This window comes from Hyla sarda, chromosome 3, assembly GCF_029499605.1.
Source record: "Hyla sarda isolate aHylSar1 chromosome 3, aHylSar1.hap1, whole genome shotgun sequence".
NCBI lineage: Eukaryota > Metazoa > Chordata > Amphibia > Anura > Hylidae > Hyla > Hyla sarda.
The window spans coordinates 38,734,586-38,758,993 of record NC_079191.1 but is presented as its reverse complement, the minus strand read 5'-3'; the positions used below and the strand labels follow the sequence as shown (position 1 = coordinate 38,758,993).

At 42.6% G+C, this 24,408-nt stretch overlaps 1 protein-coding gene across 1 annotated transcript in view; it reads right to left on the bottom strand.

Moving 5' to 3' along the window:
* The window catches only part of TPO (thyroid peroxidase), a 172,482-nt gene extending 148,344 nt beyond the window's left edge, over window positions 1-24,138 (bottom strand). Inside the window, exons 1-3 of the mRNA XM_056563064.1 lie at window positions 24,059-24,138; window positions 6,807-6,943; window positions 3,624-3,750 (exon numbers count right to left, since the gene is read on the bottom strand). Of these exons, the coding sequence (XP_056419039.1) occupies window positions 3,624-3,750; window positions 6,807-6,858 (179 nt within the window). The 5' untranslated portion in view covers window positions 6,859-6,943; window positions 24,059-24,138. The remainder of the gene's footprint in view (window positions 1-3,623; window positions 3,751-6,806; window positions 6,944-24,058) is intronic.
* Between the last annotated feature and the right edge of the window lie 270 nt (window positions 24,139-24,408).

The window sequence follows — 24,408 nt, the reverse complement described above, 5'->3', positions numbered from 1 at the left end:
CTAGGTCTATTGTTCACCTCTAATACATCTGCTAGAGTCCTAGTTGTAAACAGTTCCCCAACGTTAATCCCTAATTCCTGGCATTCTCGTCTGTCTTTTTGCTTATAGAATTTGTGCCACTTCAATTTTCTGGAGAACAGGTGCAAATCCTTGATCCATGTAAATGAATCGTATTCCACTGTTGGCACAAATGAAAGACTCCTGCCAAGGAGTTGCACCTGTTGTTCAGTTAACAGAACATCTGAGAGGTTTACCACCTATAAATTATCACTAGATGCTGAGTTATTTAGTAATGGGTTTTGGGACAAAGGGGGTATGGGTCCCTGCTGCTGTCCCTGCTGGCCGGCCCTAAAAAAGGAGGGGGAGCCTGAGCAGCAGAGGAGGAGGCAGATGAGCCATCGGTGCATGATGTTTGATTCACCTGGCCCCTCCCTGTTCCTCTGCGTCCGCGAGATCCTCTACCGTTTGTTTGGGATGTGGTTTCATATATATTTCTTATAAAATAATTTCTTATGCCATACTTGTATCAGATTATAATTTATCTCTAAATGATACTAGTGTATATTACAATTTTATAGGTATTATCCTATTATGAGCACTGTTGTGACAGCTATAGCACCCTCATCCTTTCATTGATGGCAGTGATCTGATTCTAATAACATACTAATCTAATATACCAGAGGCATTACCAGTTATTGATATTGACTAAGTACTATACCTACTAGCCTAAATAGCTTTGATTTATAGTCTGCGCTGTCATTCTGCTACATTGACATATGCCGAGGGGTGAGATTCACCCAGTGCTAGAGAGCAGGCTCATCACAAGATCGGACTGGATCACATGACTGTCTATCACGAGATCGCGCGCGGCACAGCGACGCATACTCATGGGAGGCCGGACGCTGCTGCCAGTAGCCAGCAGTGTGGCTCCCTACCATTGTAGCTAGTTCTCCTACCCACACTCAATATCCGGACACTGAAAGGTGAGAAGCCATACCTTGGCAATACTTTCCTTTTCAGGTACTTGGCTACAAAAGAAGTACTCCTAATGGGGATTTTGTCTGTGTTTTTCGACAGGTAGAGAAATATACCGATCATGATCATACTGGCTTCTCAAAAACAATGACTGTGCCGAGTCTAAATATTGCCTTTATTTCTTCATTACACGTTACCACCAGGAAACAGGCCAGTCCGGTACTTTTTGTATTATATCTTTAACACACCTATCTTAAACACTGCACCATGGTGGACATATATGATGGTCTATACTTATACCTGTTTGTCTATGCATAATGGTGTATATTTGAAACTGAGGGCATTTAGGTGTTGTTGGAGATAGTGATGTATGACCCGACTAGTGCTATGCATATTTGGTTATCTTACATAATATACTGTTGACAATTAATTGTGCCAATTCTATTCCCCTGAGGAAACTGCTGTACGCAGTGGAAACGCATTGGGCATATCACATTTGGTACAATTGGTACATATATTTAATCCTTCATTTTATTGGGTCAGAATATTGGTGTATTTTATTGAGATATCTATTAAAAGTTACGTCTTAAAGCACTTCCCATGGGCTTTATATTCGCCCATTTATTTTGTCAAAATTGAGATGCTGGATGATTGTGAACTGTCCCATTCAAATGAATAGGATCAGTTCTAGCATCAGTTTTCCTCTGGTGCACGCCAGAGGGAAACTATGCCGGACGCCTGATATATGTGAACCCAGCCTTACAAAACCTATAAACTCCACCCCTCTCAAAATTATAACAATAACTTTAGAATCAATTGCACTTCAGTTTATTAGTATCCCAAAATATTTACATGATAAAGACAAAGGGCAAACAACCGCCACCATTAAAAAAACATAAACCCCAATATAGACTTCCCCATGCGCAGCACAAGAGTAATTATAGTACTTCAGTCTTAGTATAATATAGTGCCTATAATAAACTCATCTCTCCACAACTAATTACACTTGCCCTAAATACTACTCTGTAGAATAAAAAAAAATCCCCCAAATAATTAAAATTTGTGGTTGTGGCATAAGATTAGCCCAATTGGAACCCCTACCTAACCCAGAACCTAATCAGGGGCAAGAAGTGTGCCCAGGCTGCTATTGAGGGGTACACCTAAAGAGGGTATACCCTGTATGAATGGTAAATAATGAAAATAAAGTGGAAGGGAAATGGGTGGAGCTTATACCCCCTGACCTGGACCACCTGTTATTTAGCAGGAAGACCCCTTTCACAAATAAAAAACATTAAAAAGTCAAAACTAAATATATCCAGCCATTTGGAAGTTATACTGGAACAATGGGGGACATTTTTCATTGGTTTTACTCTGGTTTTGTGGGGTAAATTTGTTGCACAGTTTTTCCAAGATGCTGTTTAGAGACTTTTCATTGCGACTTTTGGTGTAGAAGACTATATCAGAAAGAACATTCCAAGTCGTGATTTCAGTTGATATCCTGCAGTGGATACAACTGTTCGGCACAACTGTGCTAACTGAGGCGCAAATGTACACCAGTCCTCGGTCAGCTTAGAAACTGACTGTGGATGGCGTTATTAAAAACGTTATTATCGCTTCTTTCATTTTGCAGAGGCTTTGTTAAAAATGAAAGAAGCGATCTGATTGGTTGCTATGGGCAACACAGCAACTTTTCCTCTGGACAGGTTTTGATAAATCTCCCCCTGTGGTTTCCACCACGTGAATTAATGGAGTAGAAGTATATTCTCTTCCTCCACTTTTCATTAAACCCCCCAATGTATGTATGTTCAAGTAATTCCAAATGGCTGGAGATATTTTGATGAAACTTGGTACACGTTACTTATTTGTGAACTAAAAGTATAGTAGAGTTAATTTAACTCTAACCCACCACTATTTGCGAGGATGGGTGGGTGGCAGGAGGGGTCTCTGAAGTCTCTTGCAAGTTTTTGGAACTTCTTGTAAATCTTCTGATCTTGTGCTGCAGAGCTTGTCCAGGACTTAAAACATCCAACTTACTATCCGGCAGGCAGGTGCAAAGAACAGTTATTGCAAGGGATGGGATATCAGGATGGCATATGGGATTGGGATATGAGATTGGGATATAAGGACGAGATCTGAGGTTAAGATATAAGGATATGAGGCAGGATAGAAAGTCGGGATGTAAGGACAGGATATCATGATAGCATATGAGGTTGAAATATGAGGACAAAATAGGAAGTTTTGATATGAGAAGAGGAAATGAGGTTGGAATGTCAGGACAGGATATCAGGACAGCATATGAGGTCAAGATATGAGGTCAGACTATGAGGACGAGATATGAGAATGGGAGATGAGGACAGAAGATTAGGACAGGAGATGAGGATATGAGTGACATTGTTGCTTTTCCTCAGGAAGACACGGCACAACCGGGTACTCTTTTAGTCATAACATATAAATAAGTGTACTTCTATATTTCTACATGCATCTTATTGAACAATAGTAGTTACACCAGACTGTTATCAAATGTATCCAACAATAACAACTATCACATAATGCATTGTATATTGGGAACTGACATGTTCAGCCAAAATGGGAAACCCTGCTCTATACTTAAATATACCAAACACACAACTCTTTGTAGTGCAGCTCACCTATTGTTGCATGCTCCTGTGATTGATCTGTACCTCAAATCCTGGCAGGGATTCTCACAAGGTGGTGGATTGTATTGGGCGACACAATCTGTCATATTGGCTAAGACATCTAGAAAGTGAGATATTTCTAAAAAAGAAATACATTGTTTACATGATTAATTTTAAGATAATTCACATTCTAAAGAATCACAATGGCAAAACCGAACACACAATACAACCTAACTGGGTGGAAACTTAGGCATGTTAGAAGGTTTCCAACTTTGGTAAGAACCACACCAACAATTGAATACCAAATTGAGATAAAGAAGCACTCCATGTATTTTTCCCATATCATGCACACTCACCATCACTAGTCCTGTAGCCAAAAGGCAGTAAAAAAATTTGAAAAATGTAATAAGAATTCAACATGTGAACATAGCCGAAAGACATTATATCTTTATATAACACTTCGATTGTGATTATAGGCCAAATCACTTTCTCCACATAGCTCTTTGATAAAAAAAACTGCACATAATGTGACCTGACTCTAACCCACTTATAGGTAGAGTTAAGCAATGTGTTTTTTTTTTTTCTTGCCTAGGCTTAGCAACATGGGAGTGCTTGACATTGCACCAATAAAAGAAGAGGGGAGGAAGAGGACAAGTTATGCTTATCTCTGTGGGGGGAATCCAAGATGTCTGAGGACCTTGATGAGTAGGATAGGCAGCAGATGTCAGAAGTTGAACTGGATAGGCGTAACGGTGGATGTGCCACTACTATTAGTTGTCTTAAGGCCGTGTAGTAAACAAGATGATATTGGAGGGCCTACGTCACCAACAACTTGGCCAAGTGCCATTAAAGGTGCACTGCAATAGGATGACGGGGCGAATAATGTTGTATGCAGGATATAGATTCCTCAGTAGATTACTGACAGGATTAAGGAGGCAATGACACTGATGAAGACAAGACAGATAATGTGCTGCCTGTGGATGTGGACTGGCTGCTAGACAATTGTGAGGGATCTGGAGGAGCAGTCGCAGCAGCAGCATTTTCCTCATGTTGTGAAGCGTCTCAACAGTTCTAAGTGGCCTTTTGATGCCTCTCCATGTGTCTACATAGAGATGTAGTTCCTATACTCGTACCAAGGACTTTATTTTTGCAGAGAAAGCACAGTGCCATGCTTTCTGCATCTGGAAAGGTAGAAAAGAATTTCCACATGTAAGAACATAGGACAGGTACACCACTACCTGACTGTGCCCTTCCTCTTGATGATTTTTTTTTTCTTTGCCTAGAGATGCAGCAGTGTCACCGGCATCTTAGCTGATCATATCAGCAGGCCTACGGCCTATGCCAGGTGTTCTTGTCCTACCTCAGCTAAGCTCTTCTTTGCTAACACTACCTCTACCCTCCTGCTCTGAATTTGCAACCTCCCCCACCCCTGGACTCCACATCCTGTCCAACACTGCATCGTCATTATCAAATTCCTCCTTATTGTCCCATTTTTATGTTTTTGTGATGACTTGTCACTAACCCGACTGAGAACACTAGAAATGTGTATTTATGTTAAACCTAGCTACAAAAACAAAGTTTTTTATTATTAAACCCAGAAAATGCACATAACATGGCCTGAAAAGCTTATTTCGCGTACACTCTTAACACTTTAAAATTTGTAGTTATGTTAAACCCAAGTACATATACTGTGGGGTTGATTACACCCAGAAAAAACATGTAACTTGTCTTTGATGGATATGCTGCATTCACTATTAATGCTTTTAAATGCATAGTTATGTTAAAGCCAGGAATTCATACTATAGGTTTGATTAAACACAGAAAATACATGTAACTTGTCCTTGGATGGATCTTACTTTAGCGCTTTTATATTTGTAGTTATGTTAAACCCAGATTAATATACTGTATGTTTTATTAAAAAAGGCTGAAAATACACATAACTTAGCCTTAGATGGCTATGCACTTTCACTCTTAACACTTTTAAATAAATAATGATGTTAAACCAAGGTAAAAGTACTATGTGTTCAATTAAATTCAGAAAATACACATAACTAAATGCTTTATTCTTAATAATTTCAATACATATTTATGTTTAACCCAGGAAGAAATACTATTAAAAAAGGGGAAAAAATACATGTCTGAAAACAAACAACCTTTCTCTTCATTTTTCTTTTTCTTTTTCCATTTAAATTTATCTGAGCAAATACAATTGATTATTTTAATTGTTTTGGAGGGCTGGATATCACTATCTGAATTACTTTTTCAGCACTACTGCAGCAATCAAACTCCCCACTCTCAGCCAATGGATTCCTAGTAAATGTTGGCAACCTTATGGAATTTCATCCATACAGGAATTGCAAGCCATCATGGAGCCAATGTCATGCCTGCCGCATCAGCTAAAACAGGTAAGCGCAAGGTGTACACAACTACCTTTATATTATTCTCTAATGCAGCTTATGCTGCATTATATAAGCAAGAAATAAATAATAATAATTGTCATTGGCCAAGAAGGTAGTTCCTGTCCGAACGGCCTGTCACTGGATAGTAAGAAGAGGACTGCAGCGAGCACCAGACGCTGGGACAACTCCTTAAATATTTGAATTAAGAACATAAGACAGGTGCAAGGTCACAATTTTTTTTAATGCATTTTCCATAAGTTAAATGGTGACAATTGCTCCTTTGAACAATTGATTTTAGTTGCTAAAATTTAGCAGTTTTAACTTATCCATTAAACGCGTACCGCCACGCTTTAAGAACTTTTCACGCTGTTCAAAGGCATTATAGATGAAGCTTAGAGCAAAAAATATAACATTGTGTTTATTGTGTTAGATGTTGTAGGTGTCTAAACATTACATAATTGCCAGCGACTTATTGAATTATACATAAGGTAAATATTTTCAATAGTGTTACTGAACAAATCCATTAACATTGCAGAAAAGTATGTTGTGCGAAATAATTGACTTCATTAAATTTATTCAACGGAAATAAGGAACATTCCCACCTGTCATTTGCCATTGAAAACATTTATTTCTTTGTCTAAAAATAAAAGCTTTTCCTGACCTGACGTTCCTGGGTAGGATCACCTCTTAAATTCCTGCTTTTTGTAAAGTCACTTGTTGTGTCATAGTGAGGGGGTAAAACACTTTCTGATTAGATCATATTTTTTCTTTACAAACAAATAATGGAAATAATTACCATGGGGCTGAATAGATGCTTTGTCTGTATTATTGTTCGCAGATTGCATCATGCGTTTATATTTTTCTCCACGTCTCGTATTTAGTTTGTTTTCTTCTTCCGAAACAGCAATTTCTCTGTCGCTTTGGTTTGCATTTCTGCAAGAGAAAGATATTATATCAGCTCCATCGCCTCAGTGGTCGCATTTTAAAAGGAGTTGTCTCATCTAAAAGTCAAATCCGGGTTATGTTCACACGTTGTAAAATGAAAACAAAAAATGCTGCACAAAAATAAATATAAAAAGCAGCAGTTTATTTAATCTAATAATGTGTTTCATTAAAGCCTATGGAAAAGTGACCGTCAGTGCACGCATTGTTTAAAAAAACTGCTGTAATTACAGCGGAATTGGAATTTCTGCATGCAATGTGTGCCCCGAAGTACCATATTTATCAGCGTACAACATGCACTGGTGTAGTTTAAGAGCAAAATTGGAGAAAAACAATAAATACATTTAAAAGAAATTACTTTAAAGCTGATCCCCCCTGTGGCACATCATTTCCCCCCCCCCCTTCTGATCCCCCCTGTTGCCCTGTGCCACATCATTTACATCCATCTGATCCCCCCTGTGCCCCTGTGCCACATAATTTACATCTATCTGATCCCCCCTGTGCCCCTGTGCCACATCATTTACATCCATCTGATCCCCCCTGTGCCCCTGTGCCACATCATTTACATCCATCTGATCCCCCCTGTGCCCCTGTGCCACATCATTTACATCCATCTGATCCCCCCTGTGCCCCTGTGCCACATCATTTACATCCATCTGATCCCCCCTGTGCCCCTGTGCCACATGAATTAAGCCCATCTGATCCCCCCTGTGCCACATCATTTACGTCCATCTGAGCCCCCCTGTGCCCCTGTAGCACATCATTACCCCTCTGTCTGCTCCCCTGCTTTTTTGTCTTATTATCCGGCCTTTGTCTCTGGACGCGCTCTGGAAGGCTCAGGTTCAGGAGACCTCCGGGCTGCTCTTTAGCACACAGTCAGTGCGACAGTGACGAATGACGTCCTCTGCGCAGCATCAGGGAAGTCACTCGTCAGTCTCGGAAGCCGCCACTGGTCACTGATTTAAGGTGCCTACAGCGCCCACTGCTTGTTCTAGATCAGAAGCACAGCTGCGGACAATTTAGAACAGAGACCAGTGGAGGCTGCTGTGGGCTAGATACGACATCCCCTGGATTTATTGACATATAACATGCAGGTAGGGTTTCTGCCTCATATTTTAGTTTTAAAAGTGTGTTTTATATGCCAATAAATACAGTATTTTTTCTCATTTTATAATGTGTCAACTTAGTCTCAGATGGGGTTCACACTGTGTAAAGTTTAACATATTCTTTTTTTTAACCCATTTTTTTCTCAATTACAGCAGCAAAAATGAGTGTAAAATGAAATATGTTGTACATTTGAAATTACATTTTTTTTTAAATAACTACTAGTATCCAGTGTTGCTTGGTCTTCTTACCTTAATCTTGTGGAAGTGAAAAAGCAGCAATTTTCCCAGCCTCCTGAAGTCCCAGCTGCTGCATCACTGCCATGCCCTCTCCCTGCTGCTGCACTGATGTCTTCTCTCCCCCCTCACCCTTTTCTCAGCCTGCAATAGATTTTCATTACCCTTCCCCATCCCCTCTTCCTCCTCTGTACTGACTATTATGTGCACCTGCCTGCCGGACAGTTAAATAATACTTTACCATGACGTTGGTCTGGAGTCAGGATGGTTGAAATTACGCTATCAGAAGAAGTACCAGAAGTCCTGTAGACTTGCATGGGACTTCACGTACATGTGTCCAGATCCCCTTACTGTCAGGCTATGAAGATTGCTTCAACATCCTGCTGTGGGACAAATGTCATGATAAAGTATGATTCAACTGTCCGGTCTCTCTGTTTTACTCTCTCAGACTGATATTGTTAGTATCGGGACACCCCTAAAGTGTTCTAGGTTTAGGGTTCTTTATTTTTCTTTGGCATATAAGAAACATGTGTACCAAGTTTAATCGAAATATCTCCAGCTGTTTGGAAGTTATCCTGGAACCTACATATACACATTTTTACACACATGCGTTTAGTTTGTATGAGATCTTGCTTTTCTGTAAGACAAGTTGTAGTTTTTGTAGAAACCATTTTGGACTACATACATTGCATTGACAAATGTTTCCTAACTAATATTTATTTTCTTCATTTTTACCAAATAACAATGTGGAATGGCCATTTGTGCAAAAATGTGCAACTTCCCGAGGTGTTTATGCCACCCTCCTCCTTTTTTTTAATAAGAGGGCAGGGCTTCATGTAAAAGGGGGCAGAGCCTCTACAGCCTGGAAGATTTAATATAGTTTACACCAGTAAATAGCATAAACTACAGTATAAATTGATACTAGCTTGATGTAAATCTTCCATAAATTTGAATTGGACATTTGTGCATTGAGGCAATATTTTTATGGAGGAATGTCCAACAGGAGAATATGCTGGCACTCAGAAAGCATTGTCTCCATAGACATGTCAATTCTTTCTGCAAAGACTGGAATCTGAATTTCTGCAGCAGGTGTTTCCGCCGCGGAAATTCCGTTGTGTGAATGGTTCAGCAGAATCCCATTGAGAGCAACAAAATCTCCATGGGGAATTTTTCCTTCAGGTTCCACTCAGAAATTTCACCATGTGAACGACGCCTTAAATGTCAGTTGCAGAAATTTCTGCAATAAAACTCTTCCATGTGTTAATATAGGCTTGTCATTGACTACACAAGCCAAGACTATGCAGGGCTTAGCACAGGGGTGGCCCTCTTGACCGCTATGATGATTCTCTGCAATTCTGCTTCTAGAGTTGAAGTTCTCAGCTTACTTCATGAATGATGTATCCCTGTATATTTGCATATTTATATATGTATTGTAAATATAGATACATTTGTTCAGAAATACAGCATTACGCTCATAACCCAGATATTATGTTGATGGCCTGAATAAGATTCACAAGTTTCCTTCTAAATTGGGGTAAACATAATTTATTATTTAATGCCTGATGCAAATATGCAGAAATAATATGGCTATAGCTTCCTTTTTTTTCTTTATCCCTAAACACCCCCACCCTCCTTAAAGGATCATAGGGAGAAAAAAAAACACAATACAGGAAATTCACACTATTTTTAGTAAGGGGCCAATCATCTATTCCACTGTTCCCATATCCTTCGGTACTCTACTCGTTTCTTTTTAGATGTTTTGGCCAGTATCTGTTAATCTACTGCACATATTTTCTGTAACATTGCCATCCAATGCTGTACCATCAGTGGATTACAGTCGAACCATTTTCTAACTATCTATAATTTTACATAGGTGAAAAATCTAATCAGGCTTTTCTTATGACTTGACCCACGAATGTCCCCCAGTATAATTTTCTTTGGATCTCCCTCTATTTTAAGCTTTCTTTCTATGGCTACAATGACACCCTTCCAATAAGACTGTATAGTTGGGCATTCCCAGATAAGATGTAAAAAAAACTGCCTCTTCCATCTGACACTTTGGACACCTAGTATCTTGTCCAATACCAAATCAATTCAGTCCCTTTGGGGTATGATAAAGTCTATACAAAATCTTCATCTGAACCATATTGTGAGCCTTGCAATAAGATGACAATTTCAAGTTTTCTATGGACCTCTGCCACATATCTGTTGGAACACTTCCCAGATCTCTCTTCCTCCTTCCCCTAATAATTTCTTGAAAGTTTCTCGAAAACTCGAGGCCCAAGATTTTATAAATTCTTGACATAGGCCTAGAAACCAAGGCTCCCCTCAAGAAATCTAAACTGAATGTATAGTATTAAAATCCCTTTTACGGATTTCCAATCCACATTTTTTTAAATGGAGATAGCAAGGCTTCTGGTGGACTGACATCCCAAATCTGGCCTGGACTTCTGCAAAAGAAATCAAGTGTCCATTACTATATTACTGATTAACATATAACAAACCCTTCTTAACCCAAAACTGTGAATCTTTAATCTTATTAAATTCCTTAAGTGTCAAATTTTGCCAAAGTGGAGTAAAGTGAAATCTACCTGTTATTTTACAGTATTTTTTATATTCCACCCATACTTTATTGTATAAATGTGCGTATGTGTTCTTACTAAGTGTAAAAGAAGTCAAAAACCCAGCCTCCAACAACTCGAAGATATCCTGATAGTGAGTACTTCAAATTCCTCCATCTCATGATATCCTGTAATTTTAAAGTAAAAAATATCAAAAAAAAATCTGGAAGTGCCCAGCCCCCTTCGTGTTCTGATACTGTCAAGGAAGTATATTTTATTCTAGTGCATTTTCTACCTCATAATAATGAATTTAGTAAATAAATAAGCAATTGAACCCACTTGCCAGAGATGCATTCAATACAAAAAGGATTTGTGGAACAATTATTTTAATAAGTGCAGCCCTATCCACCATTGTGGAGTCCCCATGGGAAGTCTTAACCATAAGTCGATTTTCTTCCTAATTTTATTAAACAGGGGGTATAAATGAAGTTTGGAAAATAATTTTGGATCAATTCACACTTTTACTCCAATATATTCAATGGTGTTATCTGGTTCTAAGACCTTCACCACACCCAATGGTACATCCCTGACTGACTCAAATGGCAGCAGACTTGACTTAGACCAATTGACCTTTAGTCCAGATATGCTATCAAACTGTTCAATCAAATGAATGGCTCTGAGGATCGACTTTTCTGAATTTTGAAGCAGGAGAAGCAGATCGTATGCGTATAGCAAAATTTTACTATGTTTCCCTCACATACCAAATTTCTCTATCTCCTCCCTTCTTCTTATTCCCAGTGCGAGGGGTTCAATATATAGGAGGAAAAGCAGAGGGGATAGGGGGCACCCCTGCCTTGTTCCTCTCTCCAAATCAAATTGTTTTGTTTGTGTCCCGTTGACCATAACACAGGCAGTTGGGTGGTCATACAAAACTTGAACCCAATCAAAAAATTTCCCTCCCAGCCCAAGCCCCTCCATTGCCTTCCAGAGTTACCTCCACTCCACCCTTTCGAAAGCCTTCATAGCATCAATCCACAGGATGGAGTGGTGCCCCCTCCCCGGATTTTTAAGGTGGGCATTAAGTTAGGCCATGTTATCATGAATATTACGACCCGGTACAAAACCTGTTTGATCCTCCCCAAATATTTCAGTGCAGACTCTCGCCAACCTCATTACCAACACTTTGGCAATGATTTTAGCATCCACATTTAAAAGTGAGATGGGTCTGTATGAATCCACCCTAAGCGGGTCTTTTTCCTTTTTTAACAACAAAATTATATTCGCATTGCGCATTGACTCTGGGAGAGACTTACTTGCCCAGGATTAATTAAAGACAATTAAGAGGACCAGCAGGAGAACATCCCTAAACTCAGCATAAACCCCAAACGGGAGACCATTCGACCTGGGAGCTGACTCACTAGACATGGTGGATAGAGCCATATGAATTTCTTGAACAGGGATCAGCCTATTTAACTCCTCGGACTGCTCTGATCCTATTTTTGGTAAATTCATTAACATGCAGCTCATTGCCTAGATTTTCAGAGGCATACAGGTCCCTGAAAACGTTTTTAAATAACTGTTGAATTTGACCTTGATCAGTAACCACTTTGCCTCTCTCATTCCGCAAGGAAATAACACAGGTCTTCTGCTGTTGGGCTTTAATTATATTTGGAAATAACTTGCCCGGGCGGCCTCCTTCCACAGAATTTTTCTGGCCCTGGAAGAAGAGCCTGTGTTGCACCTTAGTGTTAATACAAGTTTCTCCTGACACTCTATCATTTGATGATAATTCTCTGTCCCTGGGTCCAACGCATGTTCCCTTTCTGCTTCCCTAACTTTGCGATTAAGCTCGTCTTCTTCCTGTCAAAAAATATTTTTCTTGTAAGAAAATGCTTTACATTTGCGGTGTGGATGACCCTCCCGGATGTGAGCTTTTCTGTCAATAATTTTGAGCCAGTGTGGATTGAGCCTAAACACTTTCCTACTAGGGATGAGCGGCATTGCCCATATTCGAATTTGCAATATTTCGTGAATATATAGACGAATATTCCTCCCATATTCGCGAATTTTGCGTATTCATTATATTCGCACATGCGAATATTCGCATATGTGCATATTCGCAAATTCACGTATTTGAGGAAGAAAACAGTGAAGGGGTGGGCAACTTTACTATTGGTTGCTAGGAATGTTGTTGATATTCGCACCATTCTAATAAGCCCACAAGTGAAAAGAAGTAATATGCGAATATTCACATATGCGAATATGTGCAAATGCGAATATTCACACATATTCGTAATTTCGAATATATAGCAAATATATTCGCAATATTCGTGAATTCACGAAATAGAAAATTTGCGATAAAAATTTGAAATGCGAATATTACACCTTAAGCATTTTGCGCTGTCAGATAGCAGTTAATACGATGGCCCCGACATATTAAAGCATCGTATGTCAATGCTGACATCAACATGCGATGGCCTCTGAGAGGCCATCATATGTCGATTTTATCATATGTCGTGGCCATCGCAGGTCGGGGGGGTTACTGTATATGCAATCAGAAGATTGCCTGTTATAGCCCCCTATGGGGACTAAAACTAAAAAAATTAAGTGTAAAAATACAAGTTAATAAAAGTGAATTAACTCCTTCCCTATTAAATTGTGCATTTTTGGTCACTCTATATAACATAAAAACTAATAAAAAGCTATCAAAAAGTCCCATCAAAGCAAAAATGGTACCAATAAAAACGACAGACCATGGCGCAAAAATGAGCCTTCATATAGCCCCGTATATACGGGAAAATAAAAAAATTACAAGAGTCAGAAAATGACAATTATTAGTTAAATAAAATAAAACCTACATAAATTGGGTATCCTTGTAACCTACTGAATAAAGCTGTGTTGTAATTTTTACCGAACATTGCACTGTGTAGAAACCGAAGCTCCCAAAAGCTTACAAAATGGCATTTTTTTTCTTTCAATTTCTTATATGGGTCTGTAGGTGCAAAATTGATAGTGGTATGATTTTCAGAAGGAGAGGAGGAAACAAACAAAAGTGCAAAAATGAAAATTGGACTGGTTCTTAAGGTGAAAATGGGCTTGGTTATTAAGGGGTTAAATATAATTTACAAATCAGTTTAACTTTCTGGCGCCAGTTGATTTAAAAAAAGTTGTTTTCCATTGGAGTATCCCTTAAAATCGCATGAAGTCTCTCGAAAGACCAGAGCTGTGAGTGTGCTGCACTATAGATCCTCTGTACTAGGGGGCAGCACCGAGTCTCCTGTTTAAGATATCTATATCTATCTATCTATTTTCTATTTATATATATATATATATATATATATATATATATATATATACATACACACACACATATATATATATATATATATATATATATATATATATTAAATAAGTATATATATATATATATATATATATATATATATTTATATAATAAAATCAGATATAGTGTATGCATAGAATAAATATATCAAGCTCCTTTAAGCAGTTTAAACTGTCTATATAATTCTAAAAGACTCAAAAGAAACTAAAGTAGTAGCGTTGACTGAAATGTCGCTGATAAACTGGCTTTGTTTAGCACGTAAGTATAAGCAAGTAGTATAATGGATGGATGGATATGCTAAAGTACACTTAATTACATCCTATGTAACATATAGAGAAATGACTTGTATATCCCCAGCGATCATGGCTACAATTATTAGCCGCCAACTGAGTGTTCTACTAAGAAGAGATATTTTATGGAGCTAATAATGCATGTCTTCTAATGATGACATAATTATGAAAGAAACGGGCAGCAAGATATATATCCCGCAGTGTAGATCAATGCAAGGCCATACGAAAACAGAACCGAAATCAACCTATTTTTGCCGCACTCATTTGTATGTGCAATGTTCTTTCTTTGGAGCTCTTTTGGGACATATTCAAAAACCTGTATGATTTATGGTACAGTCATTTTTTCTTACCACATGTTTATAGCTTTAAATTGGAGGGGCAAAGGTTTCTGCAGTGATATGAGGAAGTATTACTTTACTGAGAGAGTAGCCTTCCTGCAGAAGTGGTAGCTGCAAGCAAATACAGTAAAGGAGATGAAAGGGTTACTCCCGTGGAAAACAATTTCTTTCATATCAACTGGCTCCAGAGGGTTAGACATGTAAATTACTTCTATTAAAACTTCTTTATCCTTCCAGTACTTATCAGCTGCTGTATACTACAGAGGAAGTTGTGTAGTTATTTTCTGTCTGACGACAGTGCTCTCTGTTGACACCTCTGTCCATGTCAGGAACTGTCCAGAGCAGGAACAAATTCCCATAGCAAACCTCTCCTGCTCTGAACAGTCCCTGTTATGGACAGAGGTATCAGCAGAGAGCATTGTGGTCAGACAGAAAATAACTACACAACTTTCTCTGGAGCCTACAGCAGCTGATAAGTATTGGAAGGATTAAGATTTTTAAATCAAAGTAATTTACAAATCTTTTTAACTTTCTGGCACCAGTTGATTTGGAAATAATTGTTTTCCACTGGAGTACCCCTCTAATTAAATTGAACTTTTTAATAATTTCACTCTATTCCACGGATATGTAAACTGGAGTATGAACCTTTGAAAGTGTCTCGTGATCTAGATTAAATCTGACAATCTATGATGCTAGCACAGGAGCTGCACTTGCTTCATTGGTAGCGGGTCCTGGCTGCTGATCACCATAAGGCTGATGTCCGCCATGAACACTTTAGACGCTGTGATCAAAGCTGATCTAAGAATCTAAGGGCTGATATAAGGGTTGTTGTTACGCCTAGCGCTCCGGGTCCCCGCTCCTCCCCGGAGCGCTCACGGCGTCTTTCTTCCTGCAGCTCCCCGGTCACTCCCGCTGACCGGGAGCGCTGCTCTGTCATGGCCGTTGGGGATGCGATTCGCACAGCGGGACGCACCCGCTCGCGAATCGCATCCCAGGTCTCTTACCTGACTCGCTCTCCCTCGGTCCTGTCCCGGCGCGCGCGGCCCCGCTCCCTAGGGCGCGCGCGCGCCGGGTCTCTGCGATTTAAAGGGCCAGTGCACCAATGATGGTGCCTGGCCCAATCTTCCCAATTAGCTTAATTGGCTCCCACCTGTGCACTTCCCTATATCACCTCACTTCCCCTGCACTCCCTTGCCGGATCTTGTTGCACTTGTGCCTAGTGAAAGCGTTCCCTTGTCTGTTCCTAGTCCGTGTTCCTGACCTCCTGCCGTTGCCCCTGACTACGATCCTTGCCGCCTGCCCCCGACCTTCTGCTACGTCCGACCTTGCTTCTGCCTACTCCCTTGTACCGCGCCTATCTTCAGCATCTTCAGCAGCCAGAGAGGTAAGCCGTTGCTAGTGGATACGACCTGGTCACTACCGCCGCAGCAAGACCATCCCGCTTTGCGGCGGGCTCTGGTGAAAACCTGTAGTGGCTTAGAACCGGTCCACTAGCGCGGTCCTCGCCATCCCTCTCTGGCACAGAGGATCCACTACCTGCCAGCCGGCATCGTGACAGTAGATCCGGCCATGGATCCCGCTGAAGTTCCTCTGTCAGTTGTCGCTGACCTAACCACGGTGGCCGCCCAGCAAGCCCGACAGATCGCCCTTCTAACCCGTCAGCTGTCGGAAATGTCCACCATTTCGCACCAACTTCAGTCGCAACTTCTCCAGCAATCTTCTCCTCCGCCAGCTCCTGCACCTCCTCCGCAGCGAGTGGCCACTCCTAGCCTCTGCCTGTCCTTGCCGGACAAATTTGATGGGGACTCTAAGTATTGCCGTGGCTTTCTTTCGCAATGTTCCCAGCACTTGGAGATGATGTCGGACCAGTTTCCTACTGAAAGGTCTAAGGTGGCTTTCGTAGTCAGCCTTCTGTCCGGAAAAGCCCTGTCATGGGCCGCACCGCTCTGGGACCGCAATGACCCCGTCACTACCTCTGTACACTCCTTCTTCTCGGAAATTCGAAGTGTCTTTGAGGAACCTGCCCGAGCTTCTTCAGCCGAGATTGCCCTGCTGAACCTGGCCCAGGGTGTTTCTTCCGTTGGCGAGTACGCCATTCAGTTCCGTGCTCTTGCTTACGAGTTGTCCTGGAATAGTGAGGTTCTCTGCGCGACCTTTAAAAAAGGCCTATCCAGCAACATTAAAGATGTTCTGGCCGCACGAGAGACTCCTGCTGACCTACATGAACTCATTCATCTAGCCACTCGCATTGACATGCGTTCTTCCGGATGGCGTCTGGAGCTCCGCCTGGATATGGACTTTGTTCGCACGAAGCGTTTTTTCTCTCCGGCTCCTCTCTCCTCTGGTCCTCTGCAATCTGTTCCTGTGCTTCCCGCCGCGGAGGCTATGCAAGTTGACCGGTCTTGCTTGACACCTCAAGAGAGGACACGACGCCGCATGGAGAATCTTTGCCTGTACTATGCCGGTACCGAACACTTCCTGAAGGATTGTCCTATCCGTCCTCCCCGCCTGGAAAGACGTACGCTGACTCCGCACAAAGGTGACACAGTTCTTGATGTCAACTCTGCTTCTCCACGCCTTACTGTGCCTGTGCGGATATCTGCCTCTACCTTCTCCTTCTCTACTATGCTCTTCTTGGATTCCGGATCTGCAGGAAAAATTTTTTTGGCCTCTCTCATCAACAGGTTCTACGTTCCTGTGACCAGTCTCGCCAGACCCCTCTACATCTATTGTTTTTACAATAAAAGATTGGACTGTCTCGTACGTTTCCACACAGAACCCCTCCTAATTTGCATCGGACCTCATCACGGAAAAATTGAGTTTTTTTTCCTCAGGTTCTTTGGCCCCAAGAAGAGGGGGAGACCCAAGGGGGGGGGTACTGTTACGCCTAGCGCTCCGGGTCCCCGCTCCTCCCCGGAGCGCTCACGGCGTCTTTCTTCCTGCAGCTCCCCGGTCACTCCCGCTGACCGGGAGCGCTGCTCTGTCATGGCCGTTGGGGATGCGATTCGCACAGCGGGACGCACCCGCTCGCGAATCGCATCCCAGGTCTCTTACCTGACTCGCTCTCCCTCGGTCCTGTCCCGGCGCGCGCGGCCCCGCTCCCTAGGGCGCGCGCGCGCCGGGTCTCTGCGATTTAAAGGGCCAGTGCACCAATGATGGTGCCTGGCCCAATCTTCCCAATTAGCTTAATTGGCTCCCACCTGTGCACTTCCCTATATCACCTCACTTCCCCTGCACTCCCTTGCCGGATCTTGTTGCACTTGTGCCTAGTGAAAGCGTTCCCTTGTCTGTTCCTAGTCCGTGTTCCTGACCTCCTGCCGTTGCCCCTGACTACGATCCTTGCCGCCTGCCCCCGACCTTCTGCTACGTCCGACCTTGCTTCTGCCTACTCCCTTGTACCGCGCCTATCTTCAGCATCTTCAGCAGCCAGAGAGGTAAGCCGTTGCTAGTGGATACGACCTGGTCACTACCGCCGCAGCAAGACCATCCCGCTTTGCGGCGGGCTCTGGTGAAAACCTGTAGTGGCTTAGAACCGGTCCACTAGCGCGGTCCTCGCCATCCCTCTCTGGCACAGAGGATCCACTACCTGCCAGCCGGCATCGTGACAGTTGTCAGTTATCTCAGTGGAGCACGATCGGGTGGGGGAGGGGTTTTATGATGTCAAAAGTCTCCCTCCTGCATCTCTGCATCTCAGGCTCTTCTTCTACAGTCTCCAGTCTTGCAGGCGGTATAAGCAGATCATCAATAGCACTGATGACACTGAATGTTTTTTTTTTTTTTTTTTTTTTTTTAAACATTCCCGTAATAAAAATGTTAATCACCCCCCCTTTCCCATTTTACAAAAAAAAATTCAAATATATAAATAAATAATTAAATAAATAAATATCATTTGTATTGCCACACGCGGGAATTTCTTAACTATTATAATATAATGCATGTGATCCCTTATGGTAAAAAGGGGTTAATTGGGGGGGGGGGGGTGAAATAAAAACCCAAACATCAGAATTGCAGATTTTTGGTCGCTTCATATGTTTTAGAAAAATGAATGAAAAATAATTAAAACAAAAATATTTACTGATAAATACTACAGATCACAGTAAAATAAAAATGAAGCCTCATATGGCCCTGTATACAGGGGGGGAGGATTAGTCGTTGCGGGCTGTCCATTTTCACCGGGGGGCCTCTTCTCTGCGCTTCGGGCCCGGCCCCGGGCTAGTGACATTGCCTTGACGACGACGCACGGGGACTTTCATGCGCAACATCTCTTTGCGTCGTTGTGAAGGCAATGTCACTAGTCCTGGGCCTGGCCTGAAGCGCGGAGAAGAGCCCCCCCCCCTGTGAAAATGGACAGCCCGCAACGACTCCCCACGAATCCTCCCCACCGGACGGTCCCTGCAGCATAGATGGCCTGGACCAACTCACCCTAACTTCCCATCGAGGGGAGGTGAATACAAAACAAAGGGGGGGGGGGGGCTGGATGATGACGAACGCCGCAGTGGTCTTCAACCTGCTGGGAGTTGTAGTTTTGCAACATATGATCCGCAGGTTGAAGACCACTGATGAAGGGATTGACAGGCGGTGATGATGAAGGGGGGGGGGGTGATGGCGGGGGTCTGGATGATTACATGGGGGGATGATGTATTTCCCACCCTAGGCTTGTAGTGGAGTCAATAAGTTTTCCTGGGTTTTTGGGGTAAAATTAGGGGCCTTGGCTTATATTCTGGTCAGCTTATACTCGAGTATATACGGTAAGAGGGGTCAGAAGAGGGCAATTTTAGGCATACTAATTTTGCTGAAAAGGTTGACTATTTTTTCAGAGCAATACAATAATAGAAAAGCATCTAAACATGGGATCATTTTAATCATATTGACCCACAGAATAAAGAGCATATGTCAGTTTTATTGTAAAATGCACTGCATAAAAATGAGAACCCTCCCAAAAGTTGCTAAATTTTTCTTTACAATTTTCCCCCACAATATTTTTTTAAAATATGTCATATGGATCTGTGGGCGGAAAAGTTTATCTCCAGATCCTGCTCCCTGAATCGTGCTGAACTGCAAGTGAATGGGGTCACAGCGATCCCCAAATTGTCACAGCCTGTAAATTATAATGGCTGGAATCATCACAGGTAACAGTACCAGCTATTTCCAATTTGCAGTGCGACCTCATCCACTCACATAGGCTGAGATGCAGAACAACAGTTCAGGGAGCACAACATAGTGATCTTTGTTCATGTGACCCACGGGCCCCATTTTTTATTTTACCCAGTGCCACTCTTAGTCTAAAACTGGCCCTGGGGTCAGTGTGACACTTTTAAAATCCTTCTTTGACTCAGTATCAATAATTCCTCTTCTCTAAGTTTGTCCTTCATGAGACATATTGGAAAAGATTGCCTAAAAAATTTGTCTCCTTGAGTAACTGGAGGCTCTGTCTTGTAGAAAGTTACTTGACAGTTACAAGACACTTTGCAGGAAAGGATGGATAGTTCTGTGAGAGCATCACACATCAGATCAGGTTCTTTACAAATGTGGTGTCCCAGTACCGGATTGCATCCTTTACCTTGTGGTGAGGTCCCCAAAGTCAGAGTCCCTAGCTACCGTTGGGGTCCTCATCTATAGTTAGCCCCTAGTCACCCCTTTAATAGTTAAAACTATTCAAATTCTAATTGTATATATGCATATAAAGTGTACTTACGTTGTTGTAGTGTCGCTGGACCTGCGGTTCACGTTATGTGTTCCAGACTCTATGGTTTTGTGGTTCAAGGACCTTTGGAGGAAGTCAGGTAATCGCCCACCATGCATTGTAACGGTGAGTGACAGCTGACTCGGACCAATCCAAAACAGCCCTGCCCCTGCCCATATAAGGGAGCGGCATCCATTAATCTGTCTCTTGTTCCTTTGCTGCCAAGCAAGCAGCAACCTCTTTCCTCGTGGGCTGCTGATAGAGGAGGATCTGCACAGCTGTCATCAGCAGTGACTGGGCCTTAGCCTTGCAGCAACGGCCATCTTACAAAACTGTGAGTTACCTCAATCCCTGTTAAGTCTGCAAGATCACCGGACCTAAACAGACCCCTAAATCCAGCTGGATCTCTGCATCAATCCTAATTCTACTAGTCCTTTGGATAAGCTAATGGTCCGTGGCATCTGTCAATCACTGCCGTACTACATAGAGACTGTATTGCTAAGACTGTTGCTGTTAATTGGATGTACCGCAAGTACCTCAATAAAGTTTATACAAGTTCAAGTTTATCTCTATTGTGGACCTTCATTCATTTAAGCACGCACCTATCGTTTCTGGGAAGGGTGGTGATAGGCCGAAGATTTACCTCAGCGTATTAACCCTCACCCTGGTGTCACGAGTGACAGGGGTCAAGTTAACCCCTCATATACCGAAGCAACACCCCAACTACACTACACTCCCAAGGCCTTACCACACAAACAAATTCAGTTGACTAAAGGTTTTCATTACTTGTCATCCATCTTACATATTGCGATTAGGGATGAGCTAATCGAATCTGACAAATCCGAATTTGTAACAAATTTCTTGAAAAATTTGTTTTGCAACAAATGAGAATCTCGCGAATCACTTAATTAAACTCCATTTAGTGCGCTCCAGGCTCCAGGGCATCTAAAATGGCGGATTCACATGTGAGGACATGGGGCAAGGCATCATGGGAAGGCAGGAACAAGGGTAGACGGGATGACCCTGAATCACATGTAGCATGTAGCCTATCAGCAGCCAGCCACACCAGTGATGTCACAGCCCTATTTAATCGGCATCCATCTTGCGGCCAGTCACTTCAACCTTTTATTGCAGAGAGAGAGGGAGAGAGAGGGACAGACAGCAGTGTGTGTTGCACAGAAAAGCATTTTTACAGCAGCAATTCACCTCCCAGTCACATCAGCGTTCTATTGCAGAGAGGGACAGAGAGCAGTGTGTTGCACAGAAAAGCTTTTTTGCAGCAGCTATTCACCTCAAGCCCAAATCATAGCCTACAAGCACTGATAAGAAAGGGAATGAGATTGAGAAAGAGAGTGCAATTTTGAGTGTACTATGCAGCGATTGTGTGCTGCAGCACTGGTGTGTACAACAACTGAAAAGCTAATAGTAGTCAGCCAGTTAGAGTGAGTAGAGCACTAAAAGCATTTTGTCCTCTATTAAGTGTAACCTGTGCTTATACCTAAGTGGTGTACCATTTTGTTCCTGTTAAAGTTTTAAGGGCCTAGATACTGTGAAAGGCCAGGCGAAAGTACACACCTGCTGGTGTTGTAGACAAATACTGTTTTAAGCATACTGGAGCGCATTGTCCTCCCCTCAAAAGTGCATACCACATACAGTACAGACCAAAAGTTTGGGCACACCTTATGACTATGAAAATTGTAGATTCACACTGAAGGCATCAAAACTATGAATTAACACGTGTAAAAATATGTCATATTCTAGGTTCTAGCCACCTTTTGCTTTCATTACTGCTTTGCGCAGCTGATGAGCTTCAAGAGGTAGTCACCTGAAATGGTCTTCCAACAGTCTTGAAGGAGTTCCCAGAGATGCTTAGCACTTGTTGGTTCTTTTTGCCTTCACACTCACCCCAAACAAATCTCGATTGGGTTCAGGTCCGGTGACTGTGGAGGCCAGGTCATCTGGCGCAGCACCCAATCACTCTCCTTCTTGGTCAAATAGCCCTTACACAGCCTGGAGGTGTGTTTGGGGTCATTGTCCTGTTGAAAAATAAATGATGGTCCAACTAAACGCAAACCGGATGGAATAGCATGCTGCTGCAAGATGCTGTGGTAGCCATGCTGGTTCAGTATGCCTTCAATTTTGAATAAATCCCCAACAGTGTCACCAGCAAAGCACCCCCACACCATCACACCTCCTCCTCCACACCAGCACATCTGTGAAGTGAAAACCATTTCAGGTGACTACCTATTGAATCTCAACAAGAGAATGTCAAGAGTGTGCAAAGCAATAATCAAAGCAAAAGGTGGCTACTTTGAAGAACCTAGAATATGACATATTTTCAGTTTTTTCACACTTTTTTGTTATGTCTATAATTCCACATGTGTTAATTCATAGTTTTGTTGCCTTCAATGTGAATCTACAATTTTCATAGTCATGAAAATAAAGAAAACTCTGAATGAGACGGTGTGTCCAAACTTTTGGTCTGTACTGTACGTACATTTAAGTGGTGTACTATTTTGTTCCTGTTAAAGTCTTAAGGGCCTAGATACTTTGAAAGACCAGGCAAAAGTACACACCTGCTGGTATTGTAGACAAATACTGTTTAAAGCATACTGAAGCGCATTGTCCTCCCCTCATAATTGCATAGCACATATGTACATCTAAGTGGTATACCATTTTGTTCCTGTTAAAGTCTTAAGGGCCTACGTATACACCTGCTGGTGTTGTAGACAAATACTATTTTAAGCGTAGTGAAGCGTATTGTACTCCTCTCATATACGCACTGAGTATGTCAGGCAGAGAAGTGCCAGGATGTGCACAGAGAGGTGGCAGAGGCCTAAATTCATCAGGCAGAGGTCTCAGCAGACTAGGGGCGAGTGGCAGCAGGAGTCGCAGCGTGAGGCCTGAGCTCCCTGTATCAGCTAGCAGTCGTGTCTTGACCAGCAACCCATCTGCCATCATCGATTGGTTAACACGGTCATCCACTTCATGCCAAGTAACATCTGACACCCCCAGTCAACAGTCGGTGGGTTCCTCAGACACAACCCTCAGTTGGCATGGCCCGGGAGCAGTCCCTGTCCTCCCATTGCCTGTGTCCTATGCTGTTCCCACAGAAGTATCTTATGCTATGGGTTCAGCTCCACTATTTAGGGAGGACGATCTACAAGAGGACAGTCAGCAGCTACTGCCCAGCCAAGAAGTGGAAGAGACATCCGCCGTTTCCTCCGCTAGGCGGGCAAGTGGTGATGAGGAGAATGGCGTGGGAGGTGGTGTTGTGAGCGTTCATGCTCCTGAAGCAGACATTGTTGAGGAACCTAAGGAGGACATCAGTGACGTGCAGACACAACTCGATGATGATGAAGCCGATCGCTCTTAGAGCCGGGTGCAGAAGGGGCTTCATCATCATCAGGAGAAGAGGGTTGCAGGTTGCCCGTGAGGCAGAAGCTGAGCCAGCAAGGTGGTAGCATGGTTGGCAGTCAGCATGGTGGCAGAAGTGGAAAGTCAGGAGCCAAACATGCCCCGGGTAGACCACCTGCCTTACGGCAGCCTACCTTCCCGGTAAGTAGTGGACCTTGGGTTCCTGGAGTCGGCGGCAGTAGCAGTCAATCAGTGTGGACTGTTGGTGGGAAAATCAGTTACTCGGCGGTGTGGCAGTTTTTCATCAAGCATCCGGAGGATGTTAACCTGGCCACATGCAAGATGTGTCGGCAGAAGGTGAAGAGTGGCCAGGGTCCCAATGTTGGCACCACGGCCCTGCGTCAACATATGCAGCATCACCATGAAGCAGCCTGAGAGAAACCTGGCTCCGATGTGGTGGTCCAGCCTGCTGCATCACCCAGTGGCACACCGCTTCATGTTTTAGCCAGCCAAAGCTCCACCACCTCAGCGGAAGGGAGCTGTG